Genomic DNA, 17,836 nt, shown 5'->3' on the forward strand with positions numbered 1-17,836 from the left:
AGGTCATTATGTGGAATTATTTTCTCAGATTTTTGACTACTACAGCATGTTAAGTAATCACTTGTCAACAGCCATAGTATTCTCGGGTGCCTCTAAAAAGATTCAGAATGAGGGTAGGCATGCGGGTGTTGACTCTGCTGCCCCAGTAGATTTTGTCACGGCACACCACTGGTTGTTTTGCACTTCACTGTTTCCTCATAATAAATCTAAAAGTAATTCATAATCTGCGAGTGTACAAAAAATACTAAAAAAACAGTAGCTTCTTTTTAAGACACCTTCCAGACCACATTGTAAAATACAAATGTCATAACTAGAATGTAACTAGAAAACAGGTGCTTTATGTACACCCATGTTTGTGAAACTCTGTGTTAACAGTATATACTGTCAGCGTTGCAGATAAGCTGCATACTGGGTATTTCACGAGTTGAAAAAATATTTATTATGCATGATATTTAAATTTAATGTGTAAAGAATACACACGGCAACTTTGTTGGTTCCTGGCGTCTAGAGAATGGATCATAGAAATTCCGGGGCAGCTAATTGTAGGGAATTGTCTGGGAATGGCCAGATTCTTGACACTTAGTTCCCCTCAACCTAATCTACCAATTTTCCTATCTGTCAGCAGTGTGTATCATGGTCCAGTTCAAGGGTATAAATAAGTAGATCACTGGCTACCACCATGAATAGATGGGGTCCCTAAAGACTGGAAGCTTGCAAATGTTGTTACATTATTTAAAAAGGGGGATAAATAAAATGATGTAAGCAATATTAGGAGGTAAGTTTGAAGACAATTATATAGCAACGGTATTATAGGGGATAGCCATCATGAGTTCAGAAGAGGCAAGTCATGCTTAACATACTTGACATTTTTGAGGATGTTACAGCTAATTTAGATGATGGCAAGACTTATGACATCATTTATCTTGATTTTCAAAAGCCTTTCACAAAGTCTCCCATGAAAGACTTATAAGTAAATTAAAATCATCAAGATTACAGGGGAGGTCATGTAATTGGATACAGAACTGGTTAAAAAACAATAATTGTGAAAGGTGTAAAATCAGATTGGGGTGGTGTACTTAGTGGGGTACCACAAGGGTCTGTACTTGGACCCTTACTGTTCATCATTTATATGAATGACTTGGACCAAGAGACACATGGCAAGATTGTCAGATTTGCAGATGATACCAAAAGCTAAAGGTATTTGGTCCTTCTCTGTAATTGGGAAAACTTGTGGCAAATTAATTTTAATGTAAAGAAATGTACGGTATTGTATATTGGGCGTAAAAATCCATGTTATAAAATGAACGGGATAGAAATAGGGGACGAAGACTTTGAAAAGATCTCTGGTTATAGTGGAGTCATCAGTAAAAGCATCTCGCCAGTGTGGTGAGGCAATCAAAAAGGTTAATAGAATGTTAGGCTATATTGCAACAAGCGTGGAATAGAAGTCTAGAGAGGTATTGCTATGTATTACACAATGCATTAGTTAGACCCCCATCCCACAAAAAAAAGACTCAAGAAGGTACAGATAAGGGCAAATAGGCTGATCCCAGGACTTAATGACATGAGCTATGAGGACAGGTTAAAATAATTAAATATCTTCAGCCTAGAAAAAAGAAGGGAATGAGGGGACTTGATTGAAGTCTTTAAAGTTATAAATGGTATAGATAAAGTTAACCCAAGACTCAAATTTAGCGGAGAGAGAAGAACACAAGGGCATAAGTGGAAGCTGATTAAAAGTTTAGAGAAGGTAGGGAGCACTTCTTTTTTTTTTTTTTTTTATAAATGTATGGAATAGCCCACCAGGTGAAGTAGTAGTATCTACAACACTGAGAATTAGTTGTTGTAAATTAGTTCTCCCCAGTTAATTGTGTGCTAACAAGGGATGAGCACTGACGGGCCGAATTCCTCTATTTTACTTTAGTGGAAGATAGGTACCACAATTCACCTGTAGCATGTGCACGTTATCGAGTAAGCACTTTCTCTGACCAAAATAAATATTAATTAGGGTGCAGACTGCCTTCTTACATGATAGTAATGTAAAACGACTTTCTTCAAAGTAATACTGCTCTACTATGTTCTGAAATTCGATATGTAACTGGGAAACTGATTCTTTCATGTGCGGCAAGTCCCACTTAAACAATGAAAACTACTCTTCTTCAAAATAACCCCCTCAAAGTGAAGCATACAAACAATTTGTCAAAACATTTGTTTTCTTGATTTGTACCTTACATGAGAACATCAGAAAATGTACGAGCGAGAGGAGGCCGTTTGGCTCCTCTAAGCTTGTCCAGTTTAGTATCTGACTCTTTTCAAAACTTTGTGAAGTTGGGTCTTAAAAGATCAAAGTGATTATGACTCAACAATATGACTAGGTAACCCATTTCATACCCTTACCACTCCCTGTGTAAAGAAGGGTCTAATTTTTGCTTTTTTCACACTTATGCTTTCTTCCTAGGTGGATGAAGTGACATACTTTGGTTTCAACCTGGAGCCAAAGGCAGTAGTAATCTCAAGAAAGAAAAGTAACAAGAAGTCAAATCAAATTGGGGAAAACTGAAGCTACCCTGATTTGTGAAACACATTAGATGTTTAAACCCTGTAACTGAAGGGAATTTGTTTGTGAGAGCCTCTGTGATAATCCCTGTTGAATTGTTCTGTTGGATCCGTCATATTTCAGTGACGACCTCTTTCAGCTTCTGAAGGTACACAGATGAAGTGTTCTTGTACAGGTGTGTATCAGCTTCATACTAACTTAAATTTCACCATGATTTTTTACAAGTTTAAATCAATACATTTGTTCGAGTAGACTGTCTGAAATCTTGTGAAAATTGTACACGTTTGTAAATTCAGCAATTTGACTGAAAGGTGTACTCAAGAACATATAACGACCCCAAAACTATTGTAAAGTATACTTCAGAAACTTACTTTAGATCATTAGTAAACTCTTTGACCAAGTTTGAAAGTTATTTTATTCCATCTACCTTTTTAGCTTCACATAAGGCCAGTAAGCATGATATAGTACTGATTCTCATGAGGTTACTGAAACTCTGGGTGGCACAGAGACTGCTGTTCCATTCATAAATAAATGTATAATAAAAAAGTGACAGTTTTGTTTATATATATATATATACACACACACACACATATAGAGAGAGAGAGAGAGAGAGAGAGAGAGAGAGAGAGAGAGACAAACATGCAATAAAAAGGAGGAGGCATGCATCACTATAGTCTCTAAATCCATAAATGGGAAATGTACCTTGCACTCATCTACTACGGCAGAATTATGAGCTGCATAAACACACTGGTTGGAGTTGTTTTCCTGGTGGTTCTTGAGGTCATCATACAGCGCCTGTGTTTTGGTGAGCTCCATCGCTTCTGGGTGGCCATGCTGGGCATCAAGGCTATCCAGTTCTGCCTTGGATAAGTGGTAAACAATCCCAGCGCCGAATGAATCCCCTACCACGTTCACTGAGGTCCGCAGTCTGTCTCTGAGGGGACACACAAGCACAGGTATGGCGCATTGATCACCTTGGGCGCAGTGCTTTGGTGGCTTGGACTGCAATGGGGTGCAGGGGGTCTCACGATAAACTTTATAATTCAAAAATGGTTCAGGCATGAACATGACACAATGACAGTAATGAAAGTTATATCCATAGGACACCTTTTTTAAGATCGTGCCAAGGCAAAAGCATTTTTTTAGTGAGGAATTAAACAACAGTACCATGCTTCTTGCTTTGTTTAAACTGTTACAAACTGTATAGTTTTATTAATTTAGCTTTTGTTTAAAAATAAAGACCATACTGTTCCTTCCTTGTGATATTTATCATTTTAATGTGAGTTTGAAAATGTAGGAATGCATACACAGCACATGTTATGAGACACTATTGAGGAGCCTTGTATTATTATTATTATTATTATTATTATTATTATTATTATTATTATATTATTATTAATAATAATAATAATAATAATAATAATAATAATAATAATAATAATAATAATAATAATAATAATAATAATAATAATTTTCTCTTTTTGATCAGCTCCTTATAAAGGCTAGCTCACAATTAAGACCACATACAGATACTGCACCAATTAGAACACACTCTATTAATACCATTCTCTTTGTTGGTTGTAGAGGGAGAGGGGATTTCTAATGTATTATATTACATACAGGGCTTCTGATTTTCTTTAAAAAATAAATCGGTATATGGTCAATAAACACCGGAAAACACCGGAAAAACAGTGGCAATGGTTACTGAATAAACATTGACCAACTCTTTCCCATTAAAAAACAAAAACCTACTTAAAAAAAAACACAAACTAACTTTCCCAGTGCAGCTTCCTGACTTTTATCTATCATTGATTTGCTCTGAATACTTTAAACCCACCCAACTATCGAGTGGATGCACATTTTTATATTTCTAATGGAGACTTTGCTTGCGAGATTTGAAACGAAATTGCAATTAGGAATGGAGGCTTCTTCAGGGGGATTTAAAGCTGTATCAGAGTTAACATATGGATGATTTAAAACAGAATTGCAAATTGTGGCGAAATATAAAACAATGCCTACATACAAAACCCCAGAAGAATGTACCCGTGACCATAGGGATTTTGTTGTGGAAGACACAAAGGAAAGAAGTGTGCAAGTACTGTTGAGTTACTACGATACATATTTTGACAAAAAAAATGGCCAAGCATTTTGGAAAGCATCAGAAAATGAAATTAATAAAAACCAAAAAACAGAAGCCCTAATTATACAGTAATTGTTATTAATACTAATAGCAGGAAAATAAAGCCTTTTTCTGCCTTTTCAAGGACAGAAAATATATGCAGTTCAACTTCCAAAAGCTTTTTGTTTCAGAGCAAAATATGTACTTGTTAAAGCACAATTTTAGGACTCTTGAGTGCACACATGCATCTCGGTTTGCAACAGTAACATTTGTATGTGCTAATGACACAGGAATACAGTGTTACTTACAGAAACCAGTCGACAGCCACTAGAAGACTGATGTCCTGGGTAGGCAGCCCCACTGCTGTGAGGATCAGCAGCATGGTGACCAGTCCAGCACTGGGAATACTGGCTGCCCCCACGCTGGCCAGGGTTGCTGTCAAGCTGGGAGAATGCATATTATTCAGTTTAGTCTTGTTTAGTTATTTGCCAGTGCATTGCTATAACTCCAGAGGAAGTGCAAATATAACACACTATAACTTTCTTTAACCTACCATGTACTTCTTTCAGAACTGCATACACAAGGTGATATTGACAGGTAATATTATCTCATTAGCTATAACCCCTTTAATGACAGATATTTGTTAAATCTAGCTATGCAAAAATCTGCCTTTTTGCTTCTCACTGAAGATTTGTTGATCAACACTTGAACCAACAGGGCTGCATTATTTCTAGTTTGTATGCAGTAATATGAAAAGAATTGGAGCAGAAGTAGGCGTCTCACCTGACTGTTACAATCTGCCCTGCGTCCAAATGGATCCCGTTCATCTGTGCGATGAAGATGGCAGCCACAGCCTCGTACAGCGCAGTGCCGTCCATGTTGATGGTGGCTCCGACGGGCAGCACAAAGCGTGTCACACGCTTGTCGATTCCAAGATTTTCTTCCAGGCAGCGGAATGTGACTGGGAGGGTCCCGGCGCTGTCGATAGACAGAGGCAGAGTGAGGGAAGGCAATTCATTATGAGTAAGACTAGTTTGAGCCCTCTTTCAAACAAACAAACAAAACAATGCCAAGTCATTTCTCATAAATACTGTCATCTTACATTTTATATTCAAGTTTAAAAATCTGTAGCTTCAAAATTGGGTTACCACATAGTATTGCTTAACAAAGTGTGAAATGTAAGTGTATATTCATAGAATTTATACAATGGCAAGAACAGAGAGAAAAATCTCATTGGCTAAAAAATGTTCCAAGCTGTGCAGATATGCCTCCAAACCTGCCTGATTACCTTGACAACCAAGGACAGAGTTGAGGGGGGTGCCATTTTATTAGTCAAATAGCAAACTCAGGGTGATGAACACAATAACACACTCAGGGGTATATGTGCTAAGATGAGCCAGTTGCAGCGCAAACACACCACAAATTTGCATTGCTGTTGGAACAATTTCCAAAGTATACATTTTGTCGTATGTTAATAAAGAGAGCCGTAATATATTAATTTTAATATTTGTTGCATCATCTTAGCGAGATCTCTAGCACCATTTTTTGGAATAAATGTTCGTGCAACATTTCTTTTTAATAAATAATGAAAAGTAGTTTAATCCCATCAGATTCTATAGTGGGGCCCCCACCATCACCCCCAAATAAAAAATGTGTTTCTCTCAAAAAGCTTCTCATAATCCTACAGTAGCCCCTCACTAAACCATATATGTTTGTCTGACATAAGGAGGTGTCGTGTTTAATGAAATACAATAAAATCACTCTCAGACACACACACACACACACACACGCGTATAGCGCTCAATGTATTTTAAATGTATAAATCATTGCGCTGAAATAACACTAATGTGTTTTGGGTAGGCTACACATTACATTATGAAAAAATATATAAATCTGTACAGTATACAGTACAGCAGTAAAATCAAATGAATACCTAGCACACTTTGTTTTTTACTTTCGCCTGTAGCTAGAGTACCGTGACACAAAAGAAATCATGCTGCTGCATTTTACATATTGCAAATGCAAATAAATGATTGAAATTGAAACTTAATGATTTTAATGGTTTTTAATTATTATTATTATTAACTTGGCATACTTAGTAACCTAGACAATTAATACAAAACAGATCATGGTGCCGCATTGATAAGTTATGATACTTATAGGAGGACAGTCAATTCTCGTGTATATGCACTTCACGCGACCAGCAACAAATATTGCATTACACCACTAATTAGTATTATCACGAGTAGCCTATAAGCCAAGTGTATACTAGTTTTTATTTAAGTTAGTCAGGGTGTACAGTGCTAAATTGAGCACAATTACAAATCACCTGCACATTAATAAAATAGGTGCGTTTCCTATTCCTATACAGGTGTTCAGAATGAGGTGGAGGGGAAAACAGAAATGCCATAGCAATTTGTTTCAAGGCTTGTAAGTACACCCTGCTTTTAGGGAAGAATAGTTATTGGGATGTTCGCTTCAAAAATGCTTTCAAAAGTTCTTAACAAATTGATGCAATTGTAAGTGTTGCAATTGTCGGCATCTTCAGTACATCTCATTATAATATCTGAGAACCAGTAATCCCCCCCCCCCCCCCCCCCCCCCCGCCCTCTTTTGTGAATTTATGCAGGAACACCTATAATTACATATTCATCTAAGGATGACCCACAAAGCAAAACTGCTACCCCAAAGCATTTCCTAAAAGGTCGCTAACAGCATTGCGCATGTTTAGTACATTTCACATAGACTTTTGACTCATTTGCAACTAGTTTGCGACTATTGTGACAGCCACAACACTTTAGTACATTTAGGGTGATGAACACAGTAACACACTCAAAAAATAGTTCAAAAATTGGTTTCACCTCATGACGAACAACATCATAATTGAACATCTTTTTAAATTTTTTTTAAAATTGGCAATTATTTGATTAGTTTCTCCCAATTTGGCATATCCAATTATTTTTAGGCACAGCTCACTGCTACCACCCCCGCACTGACTTGAGAGTGGCGAAGACGAATACACAATTTTTTTTCACACTGCAGGCTCACCATGCAGCCACCTCAGACCTACAGCATGGGAGGACGATACAGCTCTGGGCAGCTTACTGGCCTGACCTCCAGGCTATGGGATGCATCCTGCACTCCACTCGCAGTGCCTTTACCAGATGCGCCACTCGGGAGCCCCATAATTTAACATCTTGTTGTGTGTTGAAGCTTTCATATTTCCATGTGATACATTTATCATAAAAACAAGAAATAAATATAACACAACACAGCCTAGAAATATTCCAAAGAGACCCTGGAACATACAGTGCAATTTAAGTAGAGTGATTGAGGTATATCCTGAGAGTAGACAACAGAAACAAAATGAATGCTGTTGTTATGAACAGGGTACCTGGAGGCAGTGCCCAGAGCAGTGATCCAGGCCTGGAAGATGCCCCCAAGGAAGGTGAATGGGTTTTTGCGCACAAAGACGAAGTAAATGAGTGGCAGGAAGATCAACCCATGGATGACAAGCCCCACGATGACAGTCACCATGTACATTCCCAGCTGACGAGCTACTACCTCCAGATCCTTGATAGAGATAATCTTCCCACAAATCAAGCAGGCGATACCCAGCGGAGAGTACCTGGGGAACAAAAGCAGCATTAACCATTGCTTTACATGTACTATCTTATGTTTGTTTAAGGGTTATTTCTGTTTATATATGAGAACATAAGACCATTCACAAACAAGAAGAGGTAATTTGACTCATTTAAGCCCCCCAGTTCTCAGAACTTTGTCAAGTTGGGTCTTAAAGGGACATAAAGTAGGAATGCTTGTAGCAATGTATGCTAAAGCAGCAATGTATACAAATGTACTAATGTATACTAATGCAGCAATGTATACGAATGTAGCACTGTATACTAATGCAGCAATGTATACTAATGCAGCAATGTATACTAATCCTATACTTTAACACAGTAAGCCATGGCAATGAATATCAACAACATATCAGAAACAGATCAAAGATATCTTTATAGACAGCTGGGATTTGTGTAGAGCCTTACTGACCACATGATCATGATGACCAGCTTCATGACAATCTCATTGAGGATGTTGAAGAATTCCAGCATGAGCTTGGCCTTCTCCCCCATCTTCCCCATGGCAATCCCAAAGGCAATGAAGAAGCCAATCACGCCTGTGGACACACACCAGGGAACCATCAACATCAACACACATCACAGGAGACAGCGAGGCACAGGCTCAGACTGCCCATCAACACACATCACAGGAGACAGCGAGGCGAGGGCTCAGACTCCCCATCAACACACATCACAGGGAGATAGTGAGGCGAGGGCTCAGACTCCCCATCAACACACATCACAGGGAAATAGCGAGGCAAGGGCACAGACTCCCCATCAACACACATCACAGGGAAATAGCGAGGCGAGGGCACAGACTCCCCATCAACACACATCACAGGGAGATAGTGAGGCGAGGGCACAGACTCCCCATCAACACACATCACAGGGAAATAGCGAGGCGAGGGCTCAGACTCCCCATCAACACACATCACAGGGAGATAGTGAGGCGAGGGCTCAGACTCCCCATCAACACACATCACAGGGAAATAGCGAGGCGAGGGCACAGACTCCCCATCAACACACATCACAGGGAAATAGCGAGGCGAGGGCACAGACTCCCCATCAACACACATCACAGGGAGATAGTGAGGCGAGGGCACAGACTCCCCATCAACACACATCACAGGGAGATAGTGAGGCGAGGGCTCAGACTCCCCATCAACACACATCACAGGGAAATAGCGAGGCGAGGGCACAGACTCCCCATCAACACACATCACAGGGAGATAGTGAGGCGAGGGCACAGACTCCCCATCAACACACATCACAGGGAAATAGCGAGGCGAGGGCACAGACTCCCCATCAACACACATCATAGGGAAATAGCGAGGCGAGGGCTCAGACTCCCCATCAACACACATCACAGGGAGATAGTGAGGCGAGGGCACAGACTCCCCATCAACACACATCACAGGGAGATAGTGAGGCGAGGGCACAGACTCCCCATCAACACACATCACAGGGAAATAGCGAGGCGAGGGTTCAGACTCCCCATCAACACACATCACAGGGAGATAGTGAGGCGAGGGCACAGACTCCCCATCAACACACATCACAGGGAAATAGCGAGGCGAGGGCACAGACTCCCCATCAACACACATCACAGGGAAATAGCGAGGCGAGGGCTCAGACTCCCCATCAACACACATCACAGGGAAATAGTGAGGCGAGGGCTCAGACTCCTCATCAACACACATCACAGGGAGATAGCGAGGCGAGGGCTCAGACTCCCCATCAACACACATCACAGGGAAATAGCGAGGCGAGGGCTCAGACTCCCCATCAACACACATCACAGGGAGATAGGAGAGGGCACAGACTCCCCATCAACACACATCACAGGGAGATAGTGAGGCGAGGGCTCAGACTTCTCATCAACACACATCACAGGGAGATAGCGAGGCGAGGGCACAGACTCCCCATCAACACACATCACAGGGAAATAGTGAGGCGAGGGCTCAGACTCCCCATCAACACACATCACAGGGAAATAGTGAGGCGAGGGCTCAGACTACTCATCAACACACATCACAGGGAGATAGTGAGGCGAGGGCAAAGACTCCCCATCAACACACATCATAGGGAAATAGCGAGGCGAGGGCACAGACTCCCCATCAACACACATCACAGGGAGATAGTGAGGCGCAGGCTCAGACAGCAAGGCTGCTGCATGTCAGCTGCTACAGTTACAACAATTAAGGAGTAGCAACTCTAAAAAAGGCAATAAAATAACCACATGGTACAAGTGATGCTGAATACTATACTTATAAGAGTGCTTTGGTGAGTCCCCTTTTAAAAGGCCACCAGCAATGTCTAAAAATCAGTTACTTAGATTTGCCAGCCCATCTTACCCAGCACATTCATTCCTCCTTTGAACTCCAATGATTTTTTGGTGATAAACACAGGATCAGGAGGGACCACAGTAGCATTCACTGCCTCCAGGAATGGGTCCATGGTGGAATTCCCTTCCTTCCCCATCTCTGCTGGCTCTGGGAACACCTGCACCTTCTTTGTGACCGTCTGGATCTGTGCAGGCAAGTAGAGAGACAAGAGCCAAGTTAGCAAGGCAGGGGAGTACTGTATACTGGGAGATAGGGGGAGATGTTTACTGGTATCTTCATCATTAATATTCCTTATCCAGAAACCTAAAACAAAAGTCTGATCAGCTCCAGGTTTTTTTTTTTTTTTTTTAACCTCAAAATGCTCCTATGACAAAAGACCCAGTCAATCTTGGGATACTCCCAGAGGCTGTGAGTATCCCAAAAGCAATGTGAGAGCCCCATGGAAGAGGTTAGGTCATTAGTCTACCTGCTGGAAGCAGGCTTGCACAAGGTTTTCTGGGAAGAGGTTCCTTATGAGATCAAAGAAGGCGTCCAGGCTGGAAACCTCATCATTCTCGCTGCCTTCGCCCAGACGTTCCTTCAGTTTGGGGTTCCCAGGATGTATGATCAAGACCAGGATCACCCCCAGTACAGCCGCAATGATGGTCGTTGACATGTAGTACACCATGGCTCTGGTGCCCAGACGCCCACTCGACTTGGCATCCAACCCAGCCAGGCCTGGTGTGAGGAGGTTAGGAGAACAAAGAAAAATAATTTAAAAAACAAACCAAAGTGTGCACTCACTATCAGAAGCACATTCTCACATATCCCTTATTTTATTGTTGACCTTTTGTTTTCTAAACATTATTTTCACTTTGGCTTTAAGCAAATTCTAATTATCTTGGTCCTTTTCTCTTCCTGTGTTACAGGTAATAGGAACCTACAGTATTTTACTCAACATAGAACATACTTGTACCCCTATCAAAAACTGCCACAGTCCAAGCACAGCAATGTGTTTTAAAGCAGGTTAGCATTGTAAAGCCCAGAGACATATGTGAAAGTATAGCACAAAATATGGCAAACCATAGTTTTCTATGGTAAATACACAGTATGGCCATGAGAAAACTACAAAATTATGGGTACGTTTAAAGTGGTAAACTATTATAAGGGTAAGCCTTAGATGGGGTCCTATTAGCTGTAAAACACTTAAACTTAATGGTTTTAGTACACCTCAATATTACTACATTTAAAGTGAAAAATGTAAGGAAAATAAATGTAATACACAGCATATTGTATGATGAAAACAACACCAAATTAAAAGTATTTTTTGCAATACTACAGTCCCACATGTGATGTTTCTGGACATTTTTCTGCTTAGATAAAATGGATAGATTTTAAAAGCTTAGTTCAGCATACCAGTGGACCTATTAAGAGGAGTATGTAGGGATGGTACATGGCAAGGTGGGTACTGAACCTGTGATTAAACTGGAGATGATCAGCGGCAGGATCAGCATCTTGAGCATCCTCATGAGGATGTCCCCGGGGAAGGCGATGACCATGACGATGTCTGGATGGATAGGGGAGGCGTAGCGCAACAGGCACCCACACACTGCCCCCAGGATCACACCTAGAAACACAGAGAGGCTGCAGTTAGCACACAAAGCCATCACAGCCAAGGCTGTTACCCTGCCCTATAGGAGCAGTGCTGGGTAATAACATGGGGCTGCCAACTTTCTCTAAAGGAACATTATTGAGGCATCACCATTTCTGAGGGCAGTGAAGTACCCCATTAATGCCAAGGTTTTTGTAAGATATAGATAACCCGTGCAGTACCCCATCACAGCCAGGGCCCCGTCTCTGTAAGAGGTAGCTAACACCAGCCAGTCCTGTCAATATTTCTCAGTAAAATGAATGCCAGAAGCTGGTATGCCAGACAATGCCTGCTGTTTTGAAAGCCTGGGTCTCCATTTAAGTTGTGCCAAGAATTATACCCTCCGAGCTGAGATGGCCTGCACATTAAAATCATTTGTATTTGAAGAGGGGATGATTATCTTTGTGAAACAGGCAACACATGTCCCATCCACAGCACCACAAACCAAAAGGGCTGGTTAAATCATTTGATTTTAAATCATAGAAATATGTTGTTGTTTTTATATATTTTCCTAAACAGGGAAACAGTAGTATAAGTACTATAAATATCTTCTAAAGCCAGGTTACAGGAGATATTTTGCACTGGCGAATGGATACAATGACAGATTGGTATAGGTATAAATTGGTCTAAACTCTCCACATTAGATCAGACCCACTAGCTTCTTATAAGGGAACAGAAAACAAAGACTTTTCTAGCAATTCTTAAGATTGACTATCCTTGCTGGTACTGAGAGCACTTCCTTCAGTCTGTTAGTGGTTATTGTTATTTGCTTCAACACAGACCTTTATGCAATAGTATAAAAACTAAATCTCCATTATGAACACACATAGACCTGCCTGCTCACAGCCCCTGGGGGAGCAATCTCATTGGCTGGCCTTCTCTCCACCCCCACTTTCTGGAACACATTCATCAATTCTGGATTTTTCTCTAGGGGCTGAATAATTACAGTGATAAAAAATATTACAATATTGTGGGGGAGGTTGAATGAATCTTACTCCTTCAAAAGGTTCCTGGTCATTTTATTTCATGTATTTTTTTGTGTGATTTGGTCCACCTTCATGGGTGTACATTATACATTGGTGTATAATCAAATATTTTAAGAAATACAACAGAATTTGAACAGAATCTGTGATTGTACCTCTTTCATGTACAATTGGGTCTCTAGTATGAGGGCCACAGTAACAATGAAATAAAGACCCTATTCATAACATTGGACCCAGTTTCTATTTCTAGGTTGATTATAAAGAAACCAACAACAGATTATTGAATAACTGTAATTTCTTCACTAAATCATATTTTGAAGAATCATTTAAAGCTTTTATTTTTGTTATTTTTTAGCCTGCCCAGTTGTTTTACCGCCATTTCTCTCCCCAATTTAGAAAGTCCCTCACCGCAAACAACTCTCACAACCCATGAACTCTTTTCCACAGTTAAAAGACAACCGTAACCTTTTCATGGAGGACAACCTTAATGCAGATTCCTTCCTAGGTCCCGATATACATATTATTTTTAATTTTATAAACAAATAATAAAACCTCCTCATTTGTAATCGCTTGACAGTGTTCAGGTACATAAGATGCACATCTGTCAACATACAGAGCTTGGTCATTTTTGTGAAGTCTCTCTAAATCTCAGTCCTGGATCCCAGCATGCTTCTGTTTATTACACCTTCTCATTTGGCACCTACAAAGGATCACCTGTCTGTATGGCTCACACAGCAACTGTAGCCATTTGCAGAGACAGTTACAATTCAAAGCAAACTGGACTTACTGTATACGACAACTTGGTAACACTTTAGATTACACTGCACAAATAGCCATGTAATTACTATGTAATTGTATGGTAATAATCCAGTAATAATCCAGTTTTACTGGGTAATTACTAATTGTTTTCCGTTCTTTCATTGTAACTATTGTTGGAATAAGTAGGAAATTAAACTGACATAGTCTTGTTTCCTGCTATAATTACGATTTTAACAATTTGATGTTGCCTGTCGTCTTAAAGTGGTATTCTCGTTAATGCAGTTACTGATTGCAATGAGAAACAGGCAGCAAATAAACAGTTATTCAGTTGTAGTATTCCAGTCTATTCCAACAGTAATTACAATGAAAGAACGGAAAACACTTGTTATTTTCCCAGTAAAACTGGATTATTACCATACAATTACACAGTAATTACATGGTTATTTGTGTACTTCAGTTTAATGTGCTACCAACAACTCCAGCAGGCAAAATGAAATCTAATGGCATTAACACTGTGACCACTGTAGAAATTAGGACGGCTAACTGAAGTTTAACAACATGGGGCTGTGCAGTTGACTGATGTCTAACTAAACTACTATACCCAAGTGCTGCTTGTTAATAGTTTAGTGCAGTTTCACTTTGTATTTACCTTAGATTAATTTTGGTGTACTAGCTAGTGGAATGGGTATCACATTATTTCCAGTCTGCTAATGTAAGATTCCCAAGTGATCCTGAACGACTGTCACACATGATTTGTGGTTTCTTGGCAACCTCTTAATATTCACTGTTACTAAGCAATTTAGAAATTAACTACAAAATAGAGCAGCGAGTATCAAATGATTTTCTGTATAAAAATTAGCGGTGGGAAATTATATGAAAATGTTTTATCGATATCGTGTATGGATTTTGATATCGGTAATATCAAAGTCTTCCAAAAAACACAGAAAAATATAATCACACAATTGCAATACAAATATATACGTTAAATTATAAACACGAACACAGACATTAACAGACAGCTATATATGAGAAGCACCAGTGTACTGTGAAAATCCAAAGTTGCTCTGTGTATAAATGCTGACTCACGACACCTCTAAAAATATTAAGTATGGTGTCATGCCAAATTATGCACTATTTTGAGTTGTGCTTTTAATGATTTTATACAGTTTTGCTGTCTAAAAAGTACATCTCACTTATAATACCAAAAGTTCACGGTGATGAATAAATGAATAATAGCAAACACACAGAAAATTAAATTAAACACTGACACATGCAGATATCTTAAAATAATGTGGTACAAAATTTGGCACAACACCGTCAACACTGCGGACGGTCAACTGTGCTGAAACTCAATGCAGCATGTAAATAGTGTTTGGTACCTAAATGCAAATCAATAGAATAAAATGGTTGCATAACCAAATGGTGCTGTTTAAATGTCTTTAAACAGCACTGTCACTTACATGCATAAAGCAAGTACATGTGATATCTGTTGCCACATCCAAATCCTTTTATTCAATACAGACACCAGCGACAGTGCTAATACAGTACTGTGGGTTACTATAAAACTCTTCCCTCTCTTTCGTCACGAAATACTGTTACCTGAATGGCTGCAGAGCTGACAAAGCACAAGATTGTATTGCCCAAGGCTGTCAGGCTCTCATGATACTTGTTTTTTCTTTTTTCTTTAATAAAAAATCGGAATTCAAAATGATAACACTGGCAAGATGGTAGTAATAGTCTTTCTTTAAAATGACATAGTCGTTGAGCTGTGACTCATAACTCTTGTATCAGTATCAAATCCTGGTTATCCAGCTACAGTGAAGCACTGTTACTTTCAGCACACAGTGTTACTTATGAGCAAACAACCAGATAATAACACTAACATTACATATACCAGAAGGATATCATGAACGGTGTAACGTATTTATGACAGACAGACATACTTACCGAAGACGGTTAATGAGAGTAGCAGGTTCTTGAATAATTTCTGGAAGATTCCCCCACATCGGAGCTGGGCAGAAGGCTCCTGTGGTGGCAGGTGGCTCTCGTGCATTCGAACCTCTACTTGTTTAGGCATGGTGTTGGCACTAGGGGAGACAGAGAGGCACTTAATAAAAAGCTGATTCCCTCAAACCTGCCTGAGACCGTAAATTACTTTCCAGCAGAAGAAAACACTGTGTTCATAACCAGGAGAGACAGCCAATATCCTCTCATATACAAGAAAACACTGTTCATGACCAGGAGAGACAGCCAATATCCTCTCCTATACAAGAAAACACTGTGTTCATGACCAGGAGAGACAGCCAATAGTGTCAAGGCTTAAAAAGCCTTCTTTAACCTGTCTCCCCTTCATCTACACTGATTGACGTGGATTTAACAGGTTACATCAATAAGGAATCATAGCTTTCGCCTGGATTCACCTCGTCAGTCTATTTCATGGAAAGAGCAGGTGTTCCTAATGTTTTGTACACTCACTCTGTTATCTTAGAATATTAAATATGAATTATAAATCAACCCATTTCAATCTATTAGCTGCAACTATTCTTATAATTTCACTGAAAGTTTAGATCTTGCACTCATAATGTTAATGACAACAAATTCTAAATATTTAAACCACAATCATATATGCCTTTTTTGATTTTTATTTAGATTTAATGATTTAAAATGTTTATAACTCTAATATGTTTATACCTCTTAACTTGATTGTACCTCTAATCAAGTTAAGAGTGTATTTCCTCTTGCAGCAAAGAGAGCGCAAGAAATACTCTCTCAACTTATCAATCAATCTCAGATTAGGGGTAGCCATGAACACTTCTACAAATAGAATAGATGCGTAGAAGAACTGTACTGGCAAAACTAGATGTGCTGTTCTCTTATTGGATGAACACTGATTTGTTTGTTTGTGTGCATTCACTAAAGGCAGTTACAGCTGCAGGATCACACACATGAAAACTTTCCCTATGATACTCTGTGAGTAAATTAGGCAGCACGATTTTGAGAAAACATGATGGAACCATCTCAGGGTTTATCCTGTTGATACAGGATGAAGGAGAGAAATCCAGTGTCTTAATAACCAACTTGTTGCCATGGCCACGGACTTGGCTCATCCTGACTGATAGCTGCTGCCTGCAAAACACTTCTCCCTGTAATGTGCTGAAGCGTTCTAACATACTATAAAAGTGTAATTAGCATCGCATTACATAAGTGCCACCTTATCTTTTTAGAATATTTACAATTGTGCTTCTATTAATTACTTGATATAGCCATATTTATGCTTTAAGCTGACTTCAGGACCATCTGTGACTGTTCATGGTGTACCCTATTTATGCACCAAACAATGATGGCTACGAGCCATGACAGAGGTTGAGAGGAATATGTACATACACCTTTAGAAGTGGTGGGAAAGTTATTCATAATAGTGTTGACTATGACATTTATTGGAGATATTTAAACACATACAGCACTGAGTAATTAGAAGGTATGCAGATTTAGATCAATATTGTCAAAGAATATTAATATTAGTAAGCACATGAATAAAATACCTTACATAAGAATGGCTGGTTTTACACTCTATCAGATACAATTACACAGATAATATCTGTGCCTACTGTGATTTCCTGCACCATCACAAGTGCTAAGGCGACTTCATTAAACCGTTAAAATATAATTGGAAGCTAATTACTTTTAAACAGACTCTCTGTGGGAGAAAGGGACAGACGAGCTACAGCAAAAAGCAAAGACAAAATGTAGGATTACCCCACGCTATGGCCCTTCAGTGTCTCACTGAATGAAACAATGGATTGTCTGTCACTTCATCAAG

At 39.5% G+C, this 17,836-nt stretch overlaps 1 protein-coding gene across 1 annotated transcript in view; it reads right to left on the reverse strand.

The window, feature by feature from the left end:
- The window catches only part of LOC121294711 (excitatory amino acid transporter 2-like), a 74,641-nt gene that overhangs the window by 9,209 nt on the left and 47,596 nt on the right, over positions 1-17,836 (reverse strand). The window contains exons 2-10 of the mRNA XM_041218742.1: positions 15,964-16,103; positions 12,098-12,250; positions 11,111-11,361; positions 10,654-10,828; positions 8,730-8,856; positions 8,071-8,304; positions 5,460-5,654; positions 4,985-5,119; positions 3,260-3,491 (exon numbers count right to left, since the gene is read on the reverse strand). Of these exons, the coding sequence (XP_041074676.1) occupies positions 3,260-3,491; positions 4,985-5,119; positions 5,460-5,654; positions 8,071-8,304; positions 8,730-8,856; positions 10,654-10,828; positions 11,111-11,361; positions 12,098-12,250; positions 15,964-16,093 (1,632 nt within the window). The 5' untranslated portion in view covers positions 16,094-16,103. The remainder of the gene's footprint in view (positions 1-3,259; positions 3,492-4,984; positions 5,120-5,459; positions 5,655-8,070; positions 8,305-8,729; positions 8,857-10,653; positions 10,829-11,110; positions 11,362-12,097; positions 12,251-15,963; positions 16,104-17,836) is intronic.

Source organism: Polyodon spathula, chromosome 19 (genome assembly GCF_017654505.1).
Source record: "Polyodon spathula isolate WHYD16114869_AA chromosome 19, ASM1765450v1, whole genome shotgun sequence".
In the NCBI taxonomy this organism is placed as follows: Eukaryota; Metazoa; Chordata; class Actinopteri; order Acipenseriformes; family Polyodontidae; genus Polyodon; species Polyodon spathula.